Genomic DNA, 18596 nt, shown 5'->3' with positions numbered 1-18596 from the left:
ACCTTGTTTTCCAATCCAACAGTTTTCACTTTTTACACTTTATACAATGTACAATGACAGTGAAACACATACACAGTTATGATAAAAAAGTACACCCTTTCTGAATTCTAACATTTTATTCAATATTTGTTTAATTATTGCTGATTTTTTTGAAAATTGATACCAGCTTGGAAAGTTATCAAAAACTATCTGAAGTTGTACAAAACTTAGAACATCATTACAGAGATGAAGCAAAAATTGAGAAAAGTTGTGATTAAAATTGTATCAAGTAAAAAATGTTTGGGGGCACTTTCTCTTTAACAAGTACAATTTGATCTGACATTGTAGCACATTTGTTATTAAAATGATTCAGGACGAGACAAGCGTTCTCTTGAAATTAACAACAGAAGTCACAAAGTCATTAATAAGCTAAAATCAAAGGAGATCACATGACCCAGTGTGTGCTCCTCATTTTGAATAGGCCCTGTGTCAGTCCTACTGACTTAATAAAGATGTAGATGTTTATGAGAAAAACATGGATGTCAAACTCATAAGACTATACACTACTGACTCCCCAAAGAGGCAGAACTCTCTGGAGCAGATTGGGACCTGTAATTAAGAGGGTATACTTTGTTTGTACAATGACTGTGGCTACTCTATATTTCATATTTGTTATAATTTTCTATATGGATTTGCAACTTTTAACTTCTGAACTGTTTCTGTTATTTCCTGTTCACATTCTCTTACCCTTCACACTGTTCCAAATTTGAGCATGGTTACATGTGCTTCACAAACTGTTCTGGTCATATTTTCCCCAAGCAGGATTCAAGTCCTAGAGTTAAGTTTTACTGCAATGCATTTTTGAGAAAGTTCAGATTGCATCTTAAGAGTTCCTGGTGGCGCCGCAGCTGATCACAATAGTGAAAGTACAGAAGAGTCTGGGAGCTTAGCTGCCAATGCTACCACAATACAAAGCTCTAAAGTGACTTCTAGAAACATGTTATTTTGAACAGTTCTTATCTGCCATGCTTTACATAACTACATGTTTATTACAATACCAGGAACTCTTATGTCAACATGATATGGCATTCTGACCTTTTGGTTTCTGATTAAGTTGTTAATCTGTAGTTTATCTTAAAGTAACATATTTCCCATCTTGAAAGAAATATTATAGTCAGTGACTTCTCCAGCAAATAAACCTAATAAAATGAACTAAAATGAAATTTATTTCTATCATTTTTAATTTTGATCACCATCACAGGATCATCCCAGGGCTGAATATGAATTCAGAGTGATGCAGAAGTCCCTGAAGAAAGAAAAAAAATCCCCACAGAAGGTAAGATAACACATGCTGTAAGTTGAGAGTGTCAGCAAAGGATATCTGTCTTCCTATGTGTGTTTGTGCCTGTATGTGCGCTTGTGTTCTGTTGCTGAATTGTTCGTTAAAACCTCAAATTAAATCATATATTAAAATAAATAACTGTATCAGTACCCAGTACTAATAGAAACATGGAGTAAAAATCCTTGTAGTTTGATCATTGTGGCCTGTGGAGGTAAACCTCTGCTGATCGTCTCAGTTCCAAAACCATCTGGGCCTCACAAAAACCTCTGCAAACATTCTTGCCATTATTTTCAAGTCACAGTATCTGCTGCCATCTACTGGTGTCACAACACATTCTGCAGAAAAATGTTACCGACATAAAATCGGGCTTATTTGGGATGAGTGGGGTCAGTGATCCTTATAACAGCTGGGATTGTAAAGCTTTTATTTCTTCATTTTAGATGGAAAAGCTCACATGTAGAGACCGCCTTCCTGCATACATGACTAATATTGTCATGATGCTGCTGATGGTAAGTCATAACCAACTGTCAACAATGTCACCTATAAATGTTGTGAAATGTAATGAAACATATCTTCATCTTTTCCTGCAACCCTTCCTGAACAGATCGGGGTTACGTTTGCCATTGTGTTTGGTGTGATCCTTTACCGGATTTCCACCAAAGCTGCTCTATATATGAGCTCCAGTCCAACCACAAGAAGCCACGTACAACTGACAGTAAAAACCACTGCAGCCATCATTAACTTAGTGGTCATTCTGATCCTGGATGAAGTGTATGGAGCTGTGGCTCGCTGGCTTACTGTCCTAGGTAAAGAAAAGACTTAAGTAGAAGAACTGTTTAGTTCTACTATTTAAAGTTAGAGCTTTGGCAACTTTAGAGTCTCTAATGTCTCCAACTCCTCTTCTTGGTCTGCCTGGTGGGAAGATTTATTTATTTATATATATATATATATATATATATATATATATATATATATATATATATATATATATATATATATATATATATGAGTATATGTATATGTATGAGTATATGTATCTATACTCACATATAATGTATGAGTATAGATAGATCTATATAAATTTATCTCTATATATCTGCATATCTAGATATGTTGATATATAGATCATAAAGTACGTATATACCTTCTATGTACAGTATATATTAAATATATACATAGAAAGTAACTTCTATATATATATATATATATATAGATAAAAAATGTGTTAAAAATCATGGCAAAGTGAATAAAGATTATTTTTGGCATACGTCACATTAATGCTTCATATATACATACCTTTTTATTTTCCTTTATCTTTCTCAATAATTGTTTTTCTGTTTTCTCTGTCCCTGTTTTGTGGCAGAGGCGCCTAAAACGGAAAAGAATTTTGAGGAACGGCTGATTTTTAAGACTTTCATTCTCAAGTTTGTCAATGCGTTTACCCCAATCATCTACATCGCTTTCTTCAGGGGAAGGTTGCTGCTCTCATTTTTTTAATGCTCTTTTTTTATTGTATCATTATATCATATTTATGTCATCAGCTGAATATTTATTTCTTCATTTCACTTTCCTTGTAGACTGGTGGGCAGACCAGGCAGATATTTATATGTGTTTGAGTCTTACAGAATGGAGGAGGTAAACTTCATGTTTTTATTATATCTGCAAGCAAAATTTATGAATTAATATTATTGTTTTTTTCTAAAACAAATTCCATCCATCCATCCATCCATCCATCCATCCATCCATCCATCCATCCATCCATCCATCCATCCATCCATCCATCCATCCATCCATCCATCCATCCATCCATCCATCCATCCATCCATCCATCCATCCATTTTCTTCCACTTATCCGGGGTCGGGTCACGGGGGCAGCAGCTTCAGAAGGGAGGCCCAGACTTCCCTCTCCCCAGCCACGTCTTCCAGCTCCTCTGGGGGAATCCCAAGACGTTCCCAGGCCAGCCGAGAGACATAGTCCCTCCAGCGTGTCCTGGGTCTTCCCCGAGGCCTCCTCCCGGTGGGACCTGAACACCTCACCAGGGAGGCGTCCAGGAGGCATCCTGACCAGATGCCCGAGCCTCAACTGGCTGCTCTCGACGTGGAGGAGCAGCAGCTCTACTCTGAGTCCCTCCGAGCTTCTCACCCTATCTCTAAGGGAGAGCCCAGCCACCCTGTGGAGGAAACCCATTTCGGCCGCTTGTACCCGTGATCTCGTTCTTTCGGTCATGACCCAAAGCTCATGACCATAGATGAGGGTGGGAACGTAGATCGACCGGTAAATTGAGAGCTTCGCTTTTTGACTCAGCTCTCTCTTCACCACGACGGACCGGTACAGCGCCCGCTTCACGGCAGACGCTGCCCAAATCTGCCTTTTGATCTCCCGCTCCCTTCTTCCCTCATTCGTGAACAAGATCGCCAGATACTTAAACTCCTCCACTTGAGGCAGGACGACCCCGCTGACCCGAAGAAGGCACTCTACCCTTTTCCGGCTCAAGACCATGGCCTAGGATTTGGTGGCACTGATCCTCATCCCAGCTGCTTCACACTCGGCCGCGAACCGCTCCAGTGAGAGCTGCAGATCACGTTCTGATGAAGCCAATAGGACCACATCATCCAAAAAAAGCAGAGATGCGATCCTAAGGCCACCAAAACGGATCTCCTCAACACCTCGGCTGCGCCTAGAAATTCTGACCATAAAAGTAATGAACAGAATCGGTGACAAAGGGCAGCCTTGGCGGAGTCCAACTCTCACCGGAAACGAACCCGAATTACTGCCGGCAATGCGGACCAGACTCTGACACCGGTCATACAGGGACCTGACAGCCTGTATCAAAGGGCCCGGTACCCCATATTCCCGGAGTACCCCCCACAGGGCCTCCTGAGGGACACGGTCGAACACCTTCTCCAAGTCCACAAAACACATGTAGACTGGTTGGGCGAACTCCCATGCACCTCCAGGACCCTGCTGAGGGTGTAGAGCTGGTCCAGTGTTCCACGACCAGGACGAAAACCACACTGCTCTTCCTGAATCCGAGGTTCGACTATCCGATGGACCCTCCTCTCCAGGACCCCCAAATAGACCTTGCCAGGGAGGCTTAAGAGTGTGACCCTCCTGTAATTGGAGCACACCCTCCGGTCCCCCTTTTTGAACAGGGGGATCACCACCCCAGTCTGCCAATCCAGGAGAACTGCCCCCGATGTCCATGCGATATTGCAGAGTCGCATCAGCCAACACAACCCTACAACACCCAGAGCCTTCAGGAACTCCGGGCGGATCTCATCCACCCCCGGGGCCCTGCCACCAAGGAGCTTTTTGACCACCTCGGTGACCTCGTCCCCAGAAATTGAAGAGCCCAAACCAGAGTCCCCATGCTCAGCTTCCTCAACAGAAGGCATGTTGGTGGGATTGAGGAGGTCTTCGAAGTACTCCACCCACCGGCCCACAACATCCCGAGTTGAGGTCAGCAGCGCACCATCCCCACTTTAAACAGTGTTGGTGCTGCACTGCTTCCCCCTCCTGAGACGTCGGATGGTGGACCAGAATACCCTCGAAGCCGTACGGAAGTCTTTCTCCATGGACTCTCCAAACTGCTCCCACGCCCTAGTTTTTGCCTCAGCGACAACCCGAGCCGCATGCCGCTTCGCCCGCCGGTACCCATCGGCTGCTTCTGGAGTCCCACAGGCCAAAAAGGCCCGATAGGACTCCTTCTTCAGCTTGACAGCATTCCTCACCATAGGCGCCGAGATGGGGGGCAACAAGTATGCCCACTCCTGCCCAGTGCCTCTCACCGTGGGCAACTCCAGAGTACGTCCAGCCCCTCTCAAGGAGACTGATTCCAGAATAAGAGCCATGCGTCGAGGTGAGGCCTACTATTTCCAGCCGGAACCTCTCAGCCTCACACACTAGCTCCGGTTCCTTCCCCACCAGAGAGGTGACGTTCCACGTCCCAAGAGCCAGCTTCTGCAGCCGAGGATCAGACCGCCAGGGTCCCCTCCCTCGGCTGCCGCCCATAACACTGTGCACCCGACCCCTTTGGCCCCTCCTACAGGTGGTGAGCCCATTGGAAGGGGGACCCACCTCTTCTCTTCGGGCTGAGCCCGGCCGGGCTCCGTGGGTAAAAACCCGGCCACCTGGCATTCGCAATTGTGCCCCACCTCCAGGACTGGCTCCAGAGTGGGGCCCCGGTGACCCACGTCCGGGCGAGGGAACACCAGATCCAAAGTTGTTTTCCGTCATAGGGGGTCTTTGGGCTGCATTTTGTCTGGTTCCTCACCTAGGACCTGTCTGCCTTGGGTGACCCTACCAGGGGCATAAAGCCACAGACAGCATAGCTCCTAAGTTCATTGGGACACTCAAACCCCTCCACCACGATAAGGTGGCAGCCTAAGGAGAGGTAAAACAAATTCCAAATAAAAAAATAAAAACATTGAAAACATACCAGAGAGTAGAAAACAGTAGAACAGGAGTCCATGAAAATCAAATTAGTGGAATTCTGACTATTAGGGCTTGATGTTATGAAGCACTATTTGCGAGGAATACCAACGTTGTGAGAACTTGAGCAGGAAACGCAGGCTCCATGTCAGGAGGCGGTGGTTTCCGGTGAGTGAAACGCAGGCAGGACCCAGGATGTAGCGGGAAATATAAGTATTTATTGAAAAACAGGAACAGCGGGGAACAACACGAGGGAAACTGGTAGCACGGAGACGGAGGAAATAAACAGACAATCAACAGGGACCATAGACAAACTCTTGACCAGGAATCGACGAGGACTACAACTATCGACAAGCAATTGACAAGGACCCGACGAAGAACACAGACAACAGGGGAGACTAAATACACACGGGGCAATCACGGGAACGAGACACACCTGGGAGACAATCAACGGGGAAAGACGCAGAGACAGGACTAATAGGGAACAGGATCACACAGAAACTCAAAAATAAACACATAGAAACACGGATCATGACACTCCATAGTTTCCCAATGCAAGGTGGGCTTACAGGAGGGCAGTTCTGCAGTTATGTGTGATGGTCTATGGGCAATCTGAAGCAGCTAATAAACTGCTCATCATCATGTTCATGCAGTTCAGTCTGATTTCTGAACACACACATAAGGCCCCTAGTCTTTAAGAACATGGGCTTTGTTCAGGCTTAACTATTTTTTACTGTGTTCCTGGTTTCCAGTGTTCTGATGGAAGCTGTCTGATGGAGCTATGTATCCAGCTGAGTATTACCATGTTGGGAAAGCAGCTCATTCAAAATAACCTTTTTGAGATTGGAATACCGTGAGTACAGTTCTGTTTCTGGATTTATTTTATTAGATCTCATTAACAAGGATTTGGCACTAGCCTGCCATTCCGTTCCTGTGAAGATACGGTCGAAAAATACCTCACTTACAGCACAGTCTGGGCTTTCTCCTATTCAGTCAGATTCTCTCCGGTCAATTTTTGACCTGGCCAATCAGAGAACAGAAGGACAAGTTCTGAACAATGTTGTTGATTTTCTGCGCTGTTATAGAATTGCAGTCTGCCTGTAATTTTATTAATAGCAGCAGAGGAAGTAAACAAAACCGTCCAATCTGTGTTAGTCTTCTTCAAAATATTGAGTTAACATCAACAGCCATCTTGCTGGGCTCAGTGCTTCTCCTTTTGCAGGATGGAGGATAATTGTTTAGAGTGCAGACAACTTCCAGTTAGATTTATAGCATTGAACTGGTGGATTACATACATCATGGGTAAAATTTAAAACTTCAACAGAGTCCATGCCTTCAGGAATCAATTGTTTCTCAATAGCTGAGAGCCCTCCGGACGAAGCAAATAGCGTAGGACAAGGGGTTTGGTTTTACCAGGCTAATTGGCACAAAACAACATCTATTTTATGATTCTGTTAAAAAGGGTGGTGACTGCAAAAGACAATTTTAAACAAGGAAGTATTAATCAACTGTTAAACCTTTTTAGTTGTTCATCCAATTCAAGTTAGTTTAGAGCTAAACTCTTTAGAGCTCAACTTAACTTGTGTGTTTTTTTTACATTCCTCAGCAAACTGAAGAAGCTAATTCGATACATTCAGTCAGAACACGGAGCATTTCAAGAAGAAGAGAGACAAAAGAAACTGCGGAGATATGAGACAGACCACTTCTTGGAACCGTTTGGTGGACTGACACCTGAATATATGGAAATGAGTCAGTAGCAAACATAAAATCCTTGCATGCAATAATTTTCTGTAAGTGACTGACAGACAGATATGAGTTAAAGGTGTGGCTCTAGTTCAGTATATTTAAACCTATCCAGCTTATTCTGTTGTGTCTATAGTGCTTTAAACTTGGTTTAGACGTCAAAAGATATAATGAATAATATATATTATATATTGATAATATTAATTTCGAACTCTGTAGATCACACATTGAGTCCTCCTCAAGTCTACATTTGCCAATCTGGACAGATTCATTTAGGTTGCATTTAACCAGAGATGTTATTAACATTCATAATTCAGAGATGAGCTTTGGTACCAGTAGAACTACTGGATGTGGTGTGGAGACAATATGTGGCTCAATCAGAAATGTATTGTCTGTTTCTGCTTTGTGAGTGAGACAGGGTGTATGTAGCACTGGTGTAAAAGTGCTTTGATTGATCAGTATGACCAACCCATTTACTCAGTCCATTTACCATTCATATTTTAGTACATTATGCAGATTTAAGTGAAGTCGGCATCCACTCAAGCGCAAAACTGAGTGTTTTCCCCCACACACAAAGAATGATGAACTTTAACCATAATGGATAGGATTTGATCCCAATTTGATATTGAAAAAGATGTAATATCCCTTTCTTGATCATTTTATTTAATATGTAAGGTTTTTTAACTAGACATAAAAACTTCATTTTTGCATCTGCTTTTCTTGCTTCCTTCCAGAAAGTATCTGGTGGTAGTCAGATGTTCTGCTTCTTTACACTGAGCAAAGAGGTCATGGACAGATGTGTGCTCATACTCATCTTAACATCTTAAATGAACCTAGAAACATTTACTGTATCATCATTTGTTGTCTAATTCATGCAGTATTATTTGAAAGCATCCATGTATCACATGCATGTTTTCCCCAGTGTATTATAAGCCTGGCAGACCACAAGGTTTTGTTTGACCCCCACCAGGCTAAGTGTTGTTTGCTTATTTTATATAGTTTTTTATACTCCAGTAACGGTGACAGTAAAGATTGATTAAGTTAGTTTTATAATTAAGGCATCAGCACCAGTTGCACCGTTCATATGTCTGTCCATTGGCCTCACATGCTATTGTTTCCAAATTGAACCTCCAATTTTTTATTTTTTTTACTTTTAAACATTTTTCAACACAAAAACTACTGAAGGACTGCCTGAGCGCTCCTATCACCAGGCTTGGCAAGTTTTCTGGGGGAAACTCTGACATCAAAATATTAAGGCCTTTTTAGGTTTTAGCATTATTGCTACACTCGTACAAAAAAGTAATAAAGATGAATAATCCTTAAACATTACATAAAAATTGGACTAAACCTAAATCTTACTATTGGACTGATACCAATACTTTTGAAGTCAACTTGTGCTTTACATAGTGTCCTAAGAGGACTTATTTTGGATGAACAAAATTGTGGCAAAGGGAGATAAAAAAAAAGGGAATTTGAATCTTGCCCTGATCTGTTAGTTGGTGACCCAGAGGTTAAAACTGTTCAGACATTTGTGACGACAACAGATGACACTGCAGATTTTCTGGAACGTTTCATTAGATTTTCATCCTGGTTAACATTGATTAAAGTAATGGCCAGAATCAAAAGACTTGGACACAGAAACACATGTTATTCAAATGTGGTAAGTGTTAAAGAACGTGAGGATGCTGTTAAATCAGTTATGAAACTTGTACAAGAACAGGCCTTTGGCTCAGAGATCAAGCTGTTAAACAGAGGAGAGATTCTTCCATAACAAAATTATTCTTTGTTCTTCTTTTCCAGTTATCCAGTTTGGTTTTGTCACATTATTTGTAGCATCCTTCCCTCTTGCTCCTCTATTTGCTCTGCTCAACAACATTATCGAAATACGGCTTGATGCTAAGAAATTTGTGACTGAGTTGCGAAGACCAGTGGCAGCAAGAGCCAAAGATATTGGTGCGTTTTTCTATTATATGATTAAGTTATAACACAATCAACGCAGTGTGGTTAATGACATTATTAATAATAAGCATATTGCTGACACAAAGGAAAATACATTTTCGCGCACTATCACGCTATGATGTGTTAATTACATTGTACAGACTAACCCTAACCCTAACATAATATATTGTACAAACATGATAATTATATTGTATAAATGTTATAATTTCATCCATCCAGATGTATGCTAAAGAAGGCTAGTAAAGTGGCTAACAATAGTTGGTCAAGTTTTCCTGAAGAGATACTGATGCTGCTTTGCATTGTATTTGAAATCATTAATAGTATGCACACTGTGACCAGGATCCTGAACAGAAAGGAAACGTCTGTCCGATCCGCTAGATGTGGCGCCGTTCCTAACTGACTGTCTGGAATGAAGCTGCAACTGGCTTCCGATTCAGGAAATGGCGAAAGAGCGATTCCACATAATTTTCACTACCTTGAGCGCCTTTAATCTGTTCTACTGTAAAATCTAACAAACTTAGATTTTAAAGTAGAACATTTCCCGAATCAGAAGCTACAATTGGAAGCCAACTTCAGCTTCGTTCCAGACAATCAGTTAGGAACGCAGCATGTAGAGGATCAGACTGACTGTTCCGTCTGTGCAGTCCCATTCTGTTTAGGATCCTGCTTAGAGTGCACATGCTATTAATGATTTCCTACACAATACACAGCAGCATTAGTATCTCTCCATGTTTTAGACCAAGCATGAAGAAAAACTTGACCAACTCGTGTTATCCACTGTACTAGCCCTCTTTATACCTGCACTAAAAGCATACTACTGCATATCATGCTTATACAATATAAAGATCACTTTTACACAATATATGATCATGTTTGCACAATATACAAACCCCTCCTAGAGTATTGGAACAGCAAGGCAAATTATTTTGTTTTTGTTGAAGATATTTAGGCTCAACAACAAAAGATAAGCATGAGACAAGAGTTCAAAATGTCAGGTTTTGTTTTCTGGGATTTACATGTAGATGTGTTAGGTAAATTATGATATCTCACCATTTATGTTACACCACAGCATTTTTATGTGAGCAGAAGGAAAGGAACAAATGATCTTTATGTGAATAGTATTTAATATTAGGTGGCATAAGCCTTGCTTGCAATGACTGGCTCAATCCTGCGACCCATCAGACTGTTGCATTCTTCATTTGTGATGCTATTCCAGGCTTTTACCACAGATTCTTTCAGTGCTTGTTTGTTTCAGTAGATTTCTCCCTTCAGTCTCCTCTTCAGGAGGTGAAATGCATTCTCTATCGGTTTAAGGTCAGGTGATTGACTTGGCCAGTCTAAAACCTTGCACTTTGTTTCCTCTGATGAAGTCCTTTGTTTTGTTGGCAGTGTGTTTTGGGCCATTCTCCTGCTGCTTGATAAAATTCCTTCCAATTACTTGGGATGCATTTCTCTGTAAATGTACACACAAAATGTTTCTGTACACTTTAAAATTCATTCTGCTGCTACCATCATCAGTTACATCATCAATAAAAATTAATGAACCTGTTCCAGAAGCAGCCATGCATGTCCAGGCCATGACTTTACCTCCACAGTGCTTCACAGATGGACTTGTATGCTTCGGATCCAAAGCAGTTCTTTTCTTTCTACACACTTTGGCCTTTCCATAATTTTGGTAAAGATTAATCTTGGCCTATTCAGTCCATAAGATTGTGTTCCACAACGTTTCTGGCTCATCTCTGTACTCTTTTGCAAATTGCAATATGGGCTTCCGATTCTTACTACTGATAAGTGGTTTGTATCTTTGGGTGTGCCCTCTATATTTTTGCTCTCTGAGTTTTCTTCGAACAGTGGATTGTGATATCTTCACCCCTGACACCACTGATGTGTTGGGGGTTTTCTTCACAGCTCTCACAATATTTCTGTCACAACAGGTCGGCCAAGGAAAACTACAGCTACTGTTGTTCACTGTCTGTTGCTCTGTACGCCAGTCATTTCTTTCTTATGCAGAACATTTCAGTTGTTGTGCTTGTTTGTCCAATGGCTCAGTGATTTTTATTTTTCTCTCAGCTTCAAAGTGGCTTGCTTTTCTCCCATAGATAGCTCTCTGGTCTGTCTATAATACGCTTGTGTGCTTCCTCTTGTTAAAGAGGATAAACCAACATAGGCCAGGGCCAATAGACTATGCTTTGTTTAAGCATAACCTACTTCCTATGTTTAGCATAGCCAATAGCTTATGGCTACTGGCTACGCTTAAACCTAACCAATAGTTTTAAGCATAGGCCAAAAAGTAGACTGGTCAAGCAGAGATATTTAATGTTTGAACAATCAACGTTAAACCTGGTCAACAAGAAACACCTGTCAGTCACATGTTCCAATAGTTTTGCTCACTTGAAAAATGGGTGGGTTTAAACAAAGGGTGGTATGTCCTGAATTGTTTGTAACACATCTACATGTAAATCCCAGAAAATAAAAGCTGACATTCTGAACACTTGTCTCATGCTCATCTATTGTTGTTAAACCCAAATGTCTTCACTGTACAACAAAAACTAAGAAATTTGCCTTGCTGTTACAATACTTTTGGAGGTGATTGTAAGTATTACGCTTGTGCAAAATTATTACGTTATAATTAAAGCTTAGAGTGATAGTGCTCTAAACTTTGTTTTCCTCCATGACAGCAATATGCTTCCATACAATGATGTGTCCAGTGACTGATAATTCTTATTTTTATGCTTGCAGGTATATGGTATGACATTCTGAGAGGAGTAGCAAAAGTTGCTGTCATCATTAATGTAAGTAAAACTAAACACACCTATCTGTATGTATAAATGTTTTGGTTCAAACTATGATCAAATGAAATATGTTTCTATAAGTGACAACTTTCAGTAGAGAAAAGAGACTATAAAATTAGGAAGGAGGAGGAAGAACATAGATACAGAATTAAGACAAAAGTGAAGCCAAAGGTAATCTGAGTGGCAGAATCTCTACTCCACTTTGTTAATTTTTCTTATAGATTCCTGCTACAAGATCATTGGTTACGTATTGTAACCCCAGATTCTATGAGTATAGGCTTCGCCCTTTAAGGCCATCGCTAATGGGTTTATTATAAAGTTTATTTGATAGGGACAGACACACATCGACATAGACAAACTGAATAAAACAGCGGTCCCATGTTTGCATTATGGTGCAATAGCAACAGCTAATTCGCAGCACTTGTCCCTTTACTTGTCACTTTATCCCTCACGCGTAGCGCAGCACTGAAAAAAGCTTAGTCCATACCCACCTACTGGGTGGGCCTCACCCCGGTGCGTATAAATAACGGTCAGACCGGACAAACGGCTCCCCAACAGCCTTTCACTTCAGCTATTCAGGAACCAGTGAGGCCCACAGCTTAAAGGGCTGCGTCTATACTCATAGAATCTGGGAGTAGCATCTCCCCAGCACTTGAATTAATTGCGCGGTCTCGACGGGTGATTTCAAGGTTTTGTTTATTTTCTTTGATGTGGACCATCAGTCATCTCAATCACATTGATTACCATAGACACCGTAGTCACAGTGAAAACTAAACAGATATACAAATATTAGAATATAAACAAACTTACAACGCAAACAACAAAATAAAACGTGCCTCGCTGCTTTCACCGGGGAACACTAAGTGTTGATTTTGCCAAGGACATCTTTGGCAGTTCGTTCAAGTCATTCATTGGCACAATGATTTGCCAGCTTTTTAGGGCCTGCCCTCATTTAGCTACGGCAGCCCATGAGGTACATTACAAAACAAAAAACCCTGCAAAACATTACAAAGTGCAAATACAATTAAACAAAACAAAATACAAACCACCAACAGTGGTAATCAAAACAGACAAATATCATTAAACAACATCTGCAACATCCTTAGTTTAGAAAAGTCACTTCAAATAATTTACAATAGTTTACAAATTTGGCAACTTATTTTAATGGTTCACTATCCATTACACTCCCACCAACAATGCATGAACTATTACCAAAAAAACATGCATTATTTTAAAGTTTCCCTTAAAACCAGGCAGATTGTTTAAAACATGCTTATCTGTGTACATTCAGTTTATAAGTCACTTTCCAATAACACCACTAATTTTTGTACCGGTCTTTCTATCACTGAATTCTTTAAGATCATATCCCTTCCTGATCTTTGTTCTCCTGTTCTCAACTTCACTCTTTGAACCAAGCCATCACCATCAACCATTGTTTCCACAACACGACCCAACTGCCACCTATTTCTTGGGAGAAAATCGTCTTTGACAATTACATCATTTACTTTCAGATTGCGCCGAATTACATGCCAGTTTTGTCTAATGGAAATATTCTGGAGGTATTCTCTCTTCCACTGACTCCAAAACTGTTCAACCACAAACTGCACACAGCGGCAGCGTTTTGAGGAATAAATATCTTCCCTCACAAATGTTCCTGCAGGAGGCAGGGCAGACTCAGATTTCATTTGAAGCAGATGGTTAGGAGTTAAAGGTTCAAGAGAACCAGGGTCATTTATTCCCTTTAATGTTAAAGGACAACTATTAATTATAGCTATGGCTTCATAAAGAAAAGTTCTTAATGAAGCATCATCAAGTTTTGAGAGAGAGTGAAGGCTAACATATTTTGGATGGTGCGTATCTGACGCTCCCAAACACCACCAGCATGACTTGCTGATGGTGCATTAAAAATGAACTCACATTGGTTCTCTGCTAGGAAAGTCTTCAGATATTTAGGATCACACTGTGTTAGCTTATTTTGGGCTCCTACAAAATTTCTTCCTGGATCACAATATATCTGGCAAACAGCTCCCCTCAAACTAATGAAACAACGCAGGTCCTTAATAAAGGAATCTGGACAAATCAACAACCAACATTTCAATGTGAACAGCTCTTGAATAGAGGCAGGTGAACACCAACCCATACCTCTTGCGTTCTTTACGATTTCTTTTAACAACAAAAGGACCAAAACAGTCACGATAAGTAAATGGTGCAGATGCTTCCAAGCGTTGCTTTGGAAGCTCAGCCATAAGCTGTTCTTCCACTGGTCGTCTGAGCTTCCTGCACTGCACACATTTATGAATCATCTGAGCCACTAACCTGCTGCAGCCAATAATCTAAAACCCATTTATTCTGAGCTGCATTTGGGTTTGACCTCTGCCTTGATGACATACCTGAGTGTGACAGTAGGACAAAATAAAATGAGTGATATGGCTGTTTTTTGGCAAAATCAGTGGGTATCTAAAATCTTCACTAAGAGATGAATGTTTTAATCGTCCACCAACAAGTAACGGATCATCTTCTACAAATGGATTTAAACGGAACAGAGAGCTGGAACGTGAAAGAATCTCTCCTCTCTTTAACAGCTTCATCTCTGAGCCAAAGGCCTGTTCTTGTACAAGTTTCACCACTGATTTAACAGCATCCTCACGTTCTTTAACACTTACCACATTTGAATAACATTAATAAAGTTTGACTGACCTATCTACCTAGAATCAGGTCGTCTGCAGGTCATTAGCACCACGTTCTCCACGAACATGCTGTGCGCGAACGGAGAAGGGTGACCATCGCCCGGCCACGCCCCGGCCCAGAAGGCTCTCCTCGCCGACCCGAGTCGGACTGTTTTGTTGATATTCACTTTAGTGCACCTCCATCTAGTGGATGCATAACATAACTCCAACCTCTCCTGCAGCGTCTGTTCTATGTGCCTTATAATGTGGTGCGCCTTATATATGAAAGAAGTTTTAAAATAGGCCATTCATTGAAGGTGCGCCCTTATAATCCGGTGCGCCTTATAGTGCGGAAAATATGTTACTTTTTTATTAATTGAGCTTACTGTACTGTTTGATAACTAGGATGAATTGGAATGTATGTATGATGAATAGAAATGATTTTCTGTAAAATGTCTCAAGGCATTTGTTGTGAATTGGCATGATATAAATAAAACTGAATTGAATCGAATGGAAGTTTATTTGATAGCCTGTGGGTAACTGAAGTAGCATAGGCCAGTGTTACATTACATTCCCTTGGTCTGACTAAATTTTGATCTTCCACCCCTCTGCTAGGCATTTGTCATCTCCTTCACATCAGACTTCATTCCTCGGATGGTCTACCAGTATATGTACAGCCCTGATGGCTCCTTGCATGGATTTGTCAACCATACGCTGTCCTACTTTAATGTCAGTCACTTTGAGCATGGCAAAGAAACTATGGATCCAATGCCTTATGGCTATTCCATTGAAGTTTGCAGGTGAGCATCAATCTTGTTTTGTGTCTTCACTGTTTACATCCACCAATTCCCTTCACTGTTTTTTCTTTTGAAATTAAGTTACTACTACAACTATTACTCGATTACAACTTTTGAAGAATCTACCCACCTTTGTGGTACTGTAGTATTTACTTCTGAACTAGCTAAATTAGCTTAGCTAATGTAGCTTTTATCTGCAAGCTTGTGGATGTTACCACATGTACTTACTCTACCAGTCATCAGAACCTGTTATTCACATGAAAAGGTCTGACATCCTTTGCAAAGCTGTTGAAACACTGATTGTATGCATCTATGGATTTCAGGCTGCTTAGCTCCTCCATGGTGTTCTCACTTTATCTATATCGTAGTATGAGATCAGAGGCAGCTTGTCCATATCGTACATGTTTTCCCTCTCTATCTTATATGGGTCGATCCTGACAGCAGACATTCTGTTCATGTATCTTTCTCATGAGCTAAGTCTGGGAGGGTGTGGATGCTGCTGCACAGAAAGTTCATCAACACATCAGGAAATTAACAACCTCCATTAATGGGAGGCAGATCACTGTTATAGAAAAAAATTAGGTTGTTTTAGTTACTGAGTGTTATTTTTTCACTTCAGAAATGTTCACTGGTAAAATAAAAATGTGAGATGGAAAAATGTGTTTGTCATGTAGTTGCATAATCATTCTGCACAATATTATTCTCCCAATAATTTTGCACATATAGATATTTTCAAAAAAACAGAAAACCTCACTTTTAGTTTATTAAAGGTTCATGTTTGAGGTTTGTATGAGGTTTATTGACATTTCGGATTAACCAAACACTGTAAATGGTGATTAATAAAAATAATAATTGTGAAGACCTGACTCCACCTCTCAGTTCAAGGCAGACTCCAGTCCAGCCTTGATCTGAGTTTTCAACAGTGACTTTCTCATCACTGCTCTCCCATAAAGCTTTGACAGGTGAAGAAACTGAGGAACAGTCGTTGTCTTTTTTAAACAACAGTAAGTTGCACTGATTATACCTTACTGCTACTATTTGTGTCTCCCAGGTACAAGGATTACAGAGAGCCTCCCTGGTCTCTAACACCATATGAGATCTCTAAAGAATTCTGGGCGGTGCTGGCTGTACGACTTGCATTTGTCATTGTTTTTCAGGTAACAAGAAAAAGCAGGATTTTTTTCTTCGCTATAAATATTTTTCAGAACAATGCTAATGATATCTCATTTATTTTTAACATTTGTTATTTGCAAAGACCTAAGAAAATAGATCATAACATACAAAATCTAAAAGAAAAATATCAGCAGTAGAAATATTTAATGGATATAAAATGTGCACATAAAGTCGTAGATTCCACACTGTTATTATTATTTATGTCCTAACATCCAAACCCCCCAACTGAAAGGCTGTGACTTTGTAGTGCTGTGAAAAATGTACACATTTCTTCTGTTTTTGATTTTTTTTGTCACATTAAATGTTTCAGATCACAAATTCTAACATTTGAACATGATTTAAAAAAAGCTGTTTTTAGGTCCTGTTTTTATCTACTTCATCCAGCTCATTGCTTCTATAGTACCTGGAGCACTTAATGAATTCATGACTTCTACTTTTGCTTTGATGATTAGTTAAACATGTTGGTCTAATTATAATTTTCCTATTAACTAAAATATCATATGTTTTAGCTGTACTACTTTATTTAGTACTGCTTGCTTAAAATAGTTGAAGCTGTCTTATTCTCTAATCTTAAGCTCACTTTGCTTATTTTTCTTGAGGCAATGAGTTTGTATATTTTTTTAAGTAAGGTGAACTAATTAGATTTTACAGTGTAGTTTAGGTTTAGTGGAAAGTTACATTTTCTGAATGTGACCAGGTTAGTTTGACTGAGTATTTTACACAGAATGCAAAAAAACTGCTTTTCTATTTACACAGGCTCTTTGTCTGTTCTTATACATTGCGTGATGATTTCATTAATTATTTTCATTGTTCTTTGCCAGAATGTTGTGATGCTGATGAATGACATTGTTGACTGGCTAATCCCGGACATCCCCAAAGATATCAGCCAACAGATCCACAAGGAGAAAATTCTGCTGGTTGAACTCTTCATGAGACAAGAACAAGGAATGATCAATATACTTGAGAGAGGGGGGTCATCAAGCATCAAGGAAACCTACAGAAGAAGCAACAACAACAACAACAGCACAACGGCTCATCTGTTCTCTAAAGAGCAACCCAATGGCACCAAACAATTCTGAGCGTAGCAAGGATGTCTTCATTAATCAGTCTTAGCAAGTCAAAGCTTGCAGATAGTATATTTTTTCATTATTCACTCAGGTCGTCCTGAAGTCACTGTTTCAGTTGACATCTAAAACATTCCAACACCTTAAAGAGCAGCTGGTCTATCATGTGTGAGAAAAGCAAGCTGTTCTCCATGTTCTGCATTTAAGAAAGTTTTATGATAGAAACTGTCAGTCCCTAACTGTTTTCTCAGCTTTTCTTCGCTCGTTATATTTGTATTCAACTGTGCATGCATAATAACATAAGAACATTTGCATATAAATCTATTAATCCTCATGAAGATATCACAATTTGTATAAAATTTACAAATATAATAAAATAAGAACATGTTTAATCTTGTGTATGAATTTGTCTTTGTAGTTGGTACTAAAACTTTTGACAGTGTAATCCATTTTAATTTTATAGATCTTCTAGCCACTTTATTACTTCAAATACTTTCAAATAACTGAATCAAATGGCAGCAACAAAGTGCATTTACTAATCCAGACAGGTGAAGATGATATGATGAGCTCAGCACAAAAACAAAGAAATAGTGGCTGACTGTTACATGGCTGATGCCAGACATTCTGCTCTGAGTTTTCAGAAACTATA

At 40.1% G+C, this 18596-nt stretch overlaps 1 protein-coding gene across 2 annotated transcripts in view; it reads left to right on the top strand.

The window, feature by feature from the left end:
* ano1b (anoctamin 1, calcium activated chloride channel b) overlaps positions 1-18339 on the top strand; it is a 59163-nt gene extending 40824 nt beyond the window's left edge. For both annotated transcript variants that reach the window (XM_008410941.2, XM_008410942.2), the window contains 12 exons: positions 1241-1315; positions 1762-1830; positions 1926-2127; positions 2685-2796; positions 2899-2956; positions 6506-6606; positions 7360-7502; positions 9297-9449; positions 12195-12247; positions 15529-15713; positions 16762-16867; positions 17705-18339. In XM_008410941.2, coding sequence (XP_008409163.2) covers positions 1241-1315; positions 1762-1830; positions 1926-2127; positions 2685-2796; positions 2899-2956; positions 6506-6606; positions 7360-7502; positions 9297-9449; positions 12195-12247; positions 15529-15713; positions 16762-16867; positions 17705-17962 — 1515 coding nt within the window. In that variant the 3' untranslated portion in view covers positions 17963-18339. The remainder of the gene's footprint in view (positions 1-1240; positions 1316-1761; positions 1831-1925; positions 2128-2684; positions 2797-2898; positions 2957-6505; positions 6607-7359; positions 7503-9296; positions 9450-12194; positions 12248-15528; positions 15714-16761; positions 16868-17704) is intronic.
* The last annotated feature ends 257 nt before the right edge of the window (positions 18340-18596 follow it).

This window comes from Poecilia reticulata, chromosome 6 (assembly GCF_904066995.2).
Source record: "Poecilia reticulata chromosome 6, P_reticulata-male-v2, whole genome shotgun sequence".
Taxonomy (NCBI): Eukaryota; Metazoa; Chordata; class Actinopteri; order Cyprinodontiformes; family Poeciliidae; genus Poecilia; species Poecilia reticulata.
This window is presented reverse-complemented; position numbering and strand designations above follow the sequence as displayed.